The following is a 7,764-nucleotide window of genomic DNA, read 5'->3' as shown; positions in this document are numbered from 1 at the left end:
CGCGCAGAAACAGAACCACGGGCACCTGCGCCCGGTGCGCGCGCAGAAACAGAACCACGGGCACCTGCGCCCCGTGCGCGCGCAGAAACAGAACCACGGGCACCTGCGCCCGGTGCGCGCGCAGAAACAGAACCACGGGCACCTGCGCCCGGTGCGCGCGCAGAAACAGAACCACGGGCGCCCGGTGCGCGCGCAGAAACAGAACCACGGGCACCTGCGCCCGGTGCGCGCGCAGAAACAGAACCACGGGCACCTGCGCCCCATGCGCGCGGCAGAGGCAGGGCTTGTGACGCCTGCGCGGAGTGCGCGGCAGGAGCGACCTCGGAGAGCAGAGCCGCCCTCCACAGAGGTTTCGATGGCTGGTTTGTTAGATTGCCTGACCTTTCTTTGGAGCCACCTCTGGGTAGAGGCGACCTCCAGCCTTCCACGTGGGCAGCCGATGAAGAGCATGTCGACACCCCTGCCCCTCAATCCTTGAGCCATGTGAAATTATCTAGGCGGCTGCAGGCTCAGCCACCCCAGGCGGTGGCGACAGGCCTGCATGCAGCGGGACCAGCCTCTGCCATTATCTTTCGGTAAGAATCTAAATTATGGTGATTTTGTTTTTGCTTTGCTTAATCACAAAGCCCTTTAAATAGAACTCATCGCTCCCCTCTCAGACCAGGATCAGAGAGGAGAAGCCACGTGCCTAAGGGTCCCCAGACCCACACCTGCAATGGGTGCCCCAGGGATTGAACAGGACCCAAAGTGGCCCCGCAGCCATTCCCCCTGTCCCTTGGCTCTCCAGAGATGGCCGGCACCACCAGCGGGGCTCTGAGCGCGCACAGGTGTAGGTGAGGCAGCATAGGTGTAGGTGATGCAATACGCGTCCACTGGAGGCCCTGCTGCTGGGGGAAAAGCCAGGCAGGAAGCTCCCTGTGCAGGTCAGCGGCCTCTGGGCCCGGCCCCCTGTACCCACAGAGTGGCAAGCCCCCAGGATGGGGGTCCCAGGTGTCCCCTGATGGTGTGGAATCCAGAGTCTCAGGGGTCAAGACCCGGCTGCTCGCTGAAGGCTGGGGTCTGCCCTCTATCCCATGGGCACCATCCACCGCTCCACTCCTATGACTGTCCCATAGGTTCCCCGGGACACTAGGGCACCCCAGCACCCCCTTTTCCTAGTCCTAGCCATGCCTGGCACGAGTGGGCAGGTCTGTGTCCTCACAGCAACAACCCAGGGACCTGCTGTGCACCCCACCTCTCCTGCCAACCTCACCCCCTGCCTGAGCCTGCAGGTGCCCACCAGGCCCTGCGCACACATGAGTCTATCAGCCCAGCTCATCCTGGAAGGACGGTGCAAGGGGCCCATGGACCTGTGACCTGGGCGCTGGCCAGGCAGCAGGCAGGTGGCCCAGGTTTACAGGAAGCTGCCTGCCCCAGTTCCGGCCGAGCACTCACTCCCCACACCTGTTCCCTGGCCTACACTGGAGGCATGGCAGCAGCTCAAGGAGAAGCAGCCCTTGGAAGGGGCAGGCACTTGAACCCAGGCCCACTCCCAGGAGCCGTCCCAGACAGACAGACAGACTGACCGGGGCCCGAGGGTGCTGAAGCCCCGACCCTTGAGCAGCAAACACTTGGTGAGAAGTTGGGGGGCGGGGAGAACAGACAGGGCGTACAGCACAGACTGGAATGCCCCTGGCCCGGGCCACCTGGGACCTGCCGACTCAGGGCGGCCATGTGGACCCCAGCAGAGATGTACTCAGGGGCACTCGGTGGCCATCTGTCTATCTTTCCAAGCAGCTCTGGATGGGACAGCCCCACCCATCTCTGTGTGGGCAGTAACTGCGTCCACGTCCCTAGGGCCGCATGGAGAGATTGTTTAGGAGGCTGGTCTGCATGTTGGGGGGCGGGGGTAGTGACTGGGGTCTCACCAGCTACCAGGCTACTGGTCTCTGCCACCAGCAGAGAGATGTGGGGAAGACAAGTGGAAATGAGTCCAAAGGGCTAGCGGACCCCCGAGAGTCCCGGCTCCTCAACCCTGGGGGCAGAAGGCACTAGATGATGCCCGGCCACTATAGCCGACTGCTCTGCAGGGGCCACGCAGGGAGTCCTGTGTAGAGCAGGAGGAAGAACACTTGGAACAAGACTCAGCCCACACAAAAGACGGGGCCCGCTGGTCCCCGAGACAGGCGGAACCCCGCGGCTGTGGCCCTTAGTCCCCCCGCTGGCCTGGAACTGAAGAGCTAGGCCCTGGATGGGTCTGTGAGGCGGACACCACTGGGGAGGGACAATCTGCCTGAGGGCAGAGGTGGCATTTGCCAGAGAAAGCTCAGGAGGCTGGGGCAGCAAGGACCTGCCCAGGGAGGGGTGGCAAGGGGGCTGCCACGTGGCGGGGATCACAGACGGTGCACGGTCAGTGAGTGCGTGAGTGGTCGAGTGGGAAGCAAGGTCAGACGCACGGCCGCCGACAATGGCTCAGTCAGGCCAGTCCTCACAGCCCGAGCCGGGCGGGCCCCCTCACCTCCCCTGCAGGGCCCAGCTCACCTGCAGCTCCTTGTCTGAGTACTTCTGCGGATTCTTGCTGCCCTGGCTCTTTTTCCGCAGCTTCTTCAGCTCGCCCTGACACTTGTCCAGCGCATCCCCTCTGCTCCGCTGCTCCGTCTGGTACTTCTTCAGCGCGGCCTGCGGGGCAACACAGCCTGTGGGCCTCAGGCGGCCAGGCCAGCGGCCCCTCGGGCAGCAGGAGCTCTCCTCCCGCCGTTATCCACGGGCGCCCGACTCACACTCAGGTACCGAGAGTCCAGCTCCACCTTCTGTTCCAGCTGTGTGAGCAGCTCGTTGTGGAAGGACTTCAGCTGGAGGGGGAGAGCAGAGAGCCTTTAGGGGTGTGTGGTGTCCCCAGGGCACAGACCCCTGTCGATGACCCCCCCTGTGCAGGGGGCCTGAGGCTGCCACCCGTGCACATCCCTGGTCACAGGAGTCCTTGCCAGCAGCCCCCACAGGTCTGGCCTGGAGACCAAGCCATGGCTGCATGTTACAGCTGGGACTACCTGGGACACTTGGGCTCCTGGCCCCTCTCAGGAAGATGTCACACTCCGGCAGGGGGCCCACCCCCCAGCAGGAGCCGTGTCCTGGGGCCTGAGACCTCTACCTCGGATGGCCGCACTAGTTCCTGGAGAGCCTATGCCAGGCCATGGCCAGCAGCGCTCTGGGGTCACCTGTGGGCCGAGAGTGCCCCCTGGCACAGGGCCTGGCCCGGTCAGTGATCCAGGTCACCTGAACAGCGGGGCCCTTCTCACCGTCTCCTCCAGCTGGCTCTGGATCTGCCTGTGGACCTCAGCCATCTGGAACAGGACGTCTCCTGTGGACAGGCCAGTGTGGCGGGGAGGGTTAGCGCATGCGAGCCCACTCCTGCCCGCCCTTCCCAGGCCCGAGACCCGAAGCCTCGTGGCAGGCACAGGGTCAGGGCTGCAGCTTCTGCCAAGGGTGCGTGCCAGAGGCAAAGAGGGCCCTCTAGGATGAGGACACACACATACCCGGGAGCCAGGCAGGGGTCCCCTGAGGGTCCACACCAAACTGGTGAGGAAGACAGAGAAGACCCCCCACTGTGTATCCACCCAGACCCCCAGTGGGACCCACAGCTTGAGCACACAGTGTTTGCCACCCACGCTGCAGCAGGCTCGGCCTGCACTGCCCCACAGTGCACGCCCCAGCCTCCACAGAGGCCCAGCTTGCCCTCGGACCCCTTGACAAGTGGCCCATGTTCATGGCATCTGGCCCGCGATGGGCACCCTTCCCACAAAGCCTCCACCCATCAAGGACTTCACAGGGACCATGCCCCATAGTCTTGGCACCCAGCCACAGGGCTCAGGAAGCCTGCAGGTGTCCGCCTCCTGGATCAGCACCCCTCAGGCTGGCCAGGACCCCCCAGACAGGAGGCTGCTGAAGGGCTCACCGACCCCCCAACCACTAGATTATGTCGGCAGGGGGTGGGGGGCGCTGCCTTCACCTCAGGCCTGCTACATACAGCCCGAGTGTGTGAATTTCCACCCGCCCCGCCCCACCCCACCCGTCAGTTCCCTCCCAAGTCCCGTGGGACTGGCCTGTGCCTGCGCCAGCACCCGCACGGCAAACTGGGGCCCCAACTCCTGGGCTACTGGCCGGTGTGTGTGCACAAGTGGGACACACCTGGAGCGCACAACCAGGTGTGAGCAGCCGCGTGAGTAGACTGCTGTGTGCAGTGTCTGGGAGTGGGACTGACGAGTTGTGAGCATCTGAATGCACACGTGTATAAGGGCATGCATCCATGTATCTGAGTGCATGTGCAGTGGAATGCATACATCTGTGAGACGTACCTGTGTATGTGTGTGAGTATACACGCGTGCATGAGTGTGTCTGGGTGTATGAGTGTGAGTGTGGTGTGGACAACTGTGAGTGCCCCTGAGTATGCGTGTCTAGGTGTGCATGTGCCTCTCCGTGGGTGTATGAGATGCAGTGTACGTGAGAGCACGTGTATGCACATGTGAGTACGAGTGTGCACACGTGTCAGGTGTGAATGTACAGACAGGTGTGTTGAGTGTGTCTGAGTACGTGTCTGGGTGTGGGTGTATGATGTGGGTAAACGTGTCTGTGTGTCTGTCAGGGTGTGGGTGTTTGTATGATGTGGGTAAGTGTGTCCGTGTGTCTGAGTGTGGGTGTTTGTATGATGTGGGTAAGCGTGTCTGTGTGTCTGTTTGGGTGTGGGTATTTGTATGATGTGGGTAAGTGTGTCCATGTGTCTGTTTGGGTGTGGGTATTTGTATGATGTGGGTAAGTGTGTCCATGTGTCTGTGGGTGTGGGTGTTTGTATGATGTAGGTGTGTCCGTGTGTCTGTCTGGGTGTGGGTGTAGGCCCCTCGGTCCCCGGGTCCTGGTGTGCCCACTCAGCTGTGGGGGTGGTTACAGCCCAGCACTGTGCTCACACCTGGCTGGTCCGTCTCCGGGACAATACTGACATGAGCTGTGTGTGCTGGTGGGGACAGGCTCAGCCTTGGGGGCCCCCGCCCCATGCCCTACCCCACGTTGGAGGCACACCTCAGAGAACCTGGCTCAAAGGTGCCCGGCCCCCACTTGACACGGGCCTGCTTGCACCCACCCACATCCAGGCACCTGCCTGAGCGCCCCCCCCACCAGGGAGGCCCTGGCCAGTGGGCCACATGATTGGTGGGGCATGGGCAAGGGCCTGGCAGCAGAGGCCCTATGGAGAGCCCCTAGCCCTCACCCGAGAGCTGTCCCACCCACGTGAAGGGGCAGCCCCTGAGGAGCCCACCCACCAGGCAGGCCCTGAGCTGCTCCACACACAGCCCACCCGGGGCACCGTGTGTGCCAGGGCCTGGCAGTGTCGTCAGGGTGGAGTGTGTGCGTCACAGCTGGCAGCCCTGTCTCACCCGGGCCAGGGGCCGGCACTGGGACTGCTGGCTGGAGTGGTTATGGCGGTGGGAGTATGGAATGACAAGGAGCTGGGATTGTGGGGTGCAGGATGGTACGGAGCTGGGATTGCAGGAGTTGTGGGGTCCAGGATTTTGGGGCGCTGGGAATGCAGTGGGCCACGGGGCTGCAGGTGCTCGGCCTACCATCGGGCTTCATGGAGGACGAAGCTGCCCTTGAGAAGGACACACACCTCCCACAGGGCTGCCGAGCAGGGACCCAGGGCTGCAGTCAGTCAGCAGTGTGCCCCTGTCCCCATACACCACCCCTCGGCTTCCCACCGCCGCCCGCCTACAGTCCCGGGAAAGAGCCCGTCCCTGGGCGTGGGGGCTGCCTCGGTTGCCCAGGCATCAGTATCACGTCACCCACGCATCCCTCAGACGTCACTGGGTGATGTCTGCCCTGTAGAGCTGCCTCCTGAGCACTCAAGACCAAGTCCCAAGGGAGCAGACAGCTCATCTCCACAGGCCACACCACCCACCGGACACGCCAACACTGCCCCCCTACAGCCTCAGCTCTGGACTGGGTGTGAAGCAGGCGGGGACTGGTCACCAGACACACCACCTGCTCGGTGAAGGGCAGGGCCCTTCTGACGACCGACTGTGACCCGAGGCACCAGGTTGCCCTCCTCCCCCAGGGCGGTGGGTGGCATGGGGAGGCACGAACGTAGTGTCCAGTCAGCCCCCAACCAGGCGCCTTCTGGGGCGGTCAGGTGGGTGGGGGCTGGATGGGTACCCCACGTGGCACTCACGCCTAGAGTTTGTGTCAGCAGAAGTGGGGCGGGACCCCGAGATGGAGGCGGGGCTCTGGGCAAGGGGTCACGTTGGGGACACAGGCCCGGTCAGCACAGTAGCCCCAGAACCAGGCCCTGGGGCCCGAGGTCCGGGACAACTGTGCTGCTGTGAGACAGCCCCACAGGGGCAGCTGCCCCTGCCCACTGATGGGCCCTGGCTCCTGGGACCCTGTAGGCCAACCGCCAGTCCCCCTCCCTCCCAGAGCTGAGCAATCATTGTCAACAGAACCTGGGTCCCCCAGGTTGCTGGGACCCCACCCCTGCTCCTCCATTGCCCCAAGAGAGAGCTCTGGAGAAGTGAGGCCACCTGCAGGGCCCCCACCTCGTGGGCCACAAAGTGTGCGCCTCCAGACAAAGATAGCACCCAGGGCAACAGAGGGAGCCCCTGCCCTCCCAGACAGAGGGCAAAGGCGCTGAAGGGCGCCCACAGCCACAACAAAAGTCACCCACCTTCCTGTGGCCCCAGACCCAGAGGAGGCAGCCCCAACACCCTCGGGAGAGCGGCCCCAGGGGAAACCCGCTGGACCCCGGAGCCACCACGGAGTCTGCCACGAAGACCGACAGTAACAGTGTCCACGGCCCACGAGCCTGGGTCGGAGAAGTGAGGTCACTCCATGACACGTAGCAGGGCCGGCGCCTTGGTCAGGCTCCTGACCTGTCCCACTGGCTCCTGACCCTGACACTTTCGATGTTGCCGACACAATAGGAATTATCTAAGTGGGTCCAGCTGGCGAACACTATAACTTAAAGGAGTGCCAGGTGGCACCTGGAGGCAGCCCTCCTACCCCTGACCCAGCTGCCAGGCCTTGTCCCCATGGCAGTGGCCCCCACTGAAGAACCTTCTCTGAGCTAAACTCCCTCCACTGAGCTGTGCATCACCTCGTGGCCCCAAAGGAGACCCACCCATGCCTGCTCTCTGACCGTGCCTGGTCCCCGGCTGTGGTCCTTCGAGGCTGACCAACACTGCTCTGTTCACTGCAGCCCTGTGAAGGAGCCACTATGCCCCTCGGCTTTCTCAACATCTGACTCCTCTCAGGACGACCTGTGCACGGTCAGCGCTCACACCAGCTCACAGGGGCAGGACCGTGGGCCCCGAGCCCTGCCGCCAGCTGGCCCACCTGAGAAGGCCCAGCGCTGGGAGCCCCCAGGCCCCAGTGACAGAGCAGGAGTAGGGTCAGGTAAGGGGAGGCGGCCGGGAATCAAGTCTGAGCTCCCTGGGCAGCTCTGTGGGCCGGGCCAGGCCCAGCTGCGCCCTGTAGCTGGCTTTACTCACATGCCCCCTGGCAGTGAGCACTGACCCCACAGACTGCCCTCCACCCTGGGTGTGAGCATCACCCTCAGGAGAGGGCCAGCTCCACCTCTCCCTGCACATGCACAGGGAGATGGAACCAGGAGTGAGGGTCCCCAAAGGAACTGGCCTCAAGCTGCTGTACCATTTGCACCACTGACAAGCTGGCATAACAACCCCCACCATCCCAGCACCCCTACAACTCCATAACCCATAACAACCTCCACCATCCCAGCACCCT

The 7,764-nt window shown here is 63.5% G+C and overlaps 1 protein-coding gene across 2 annotated transcripts in view; it reads right to left on the bottom strand.

Annotated features, from left to right (window-relative positions):
- The window catches only part of BAIAP2 (BAR/IMD domain containing adaptor protein 2), a 44,342-nt gene that overhangs the window by 14,315 nt on the left and 22,263 nt on the right, over positions 1-7,764 (bottom strand). For both annotated transcript variants that reach the window (XM_045299305.1, XM_045299306.1), the window contains exons 4-6: positions 3,276-3,337; positions 2,760-2,831; positions 2,521-2,658 (exon numbers count right to left, since the gene is read on the bottom strand). In XM_045299305.1, coding sequence (XP_045155240.1) covers positions 2,521-2,658; positions 2,760-2,831; positions 3,276-3,337 — 272 coding nt within the window. The remainder of the gene's footprint in view (positions 1-2,520; positions 2,659-2,759; positions 2,832-3,275; positions 3,338-7,764) is intronic.

This window comes from Echinops telfairi, unplaced genomic scaffold (assembly GCF_000313985.2).
Source record: "Echinops telfairi isolate 266 unplaced genomic scaffold, ASM31398v2 ScPeMD7_7458;HRSCAF=8496, whole genome shotgun sequence".
Lineage (NCBI taxonomy): Eukaryota > Metazoa > Chordata > Mammalia > Afrosoricida > Tenrecidae > Echinops > Echinops telfairi.
This window is presented reverse-complemented; position numbering and strand designations above follow the sequence as displayed.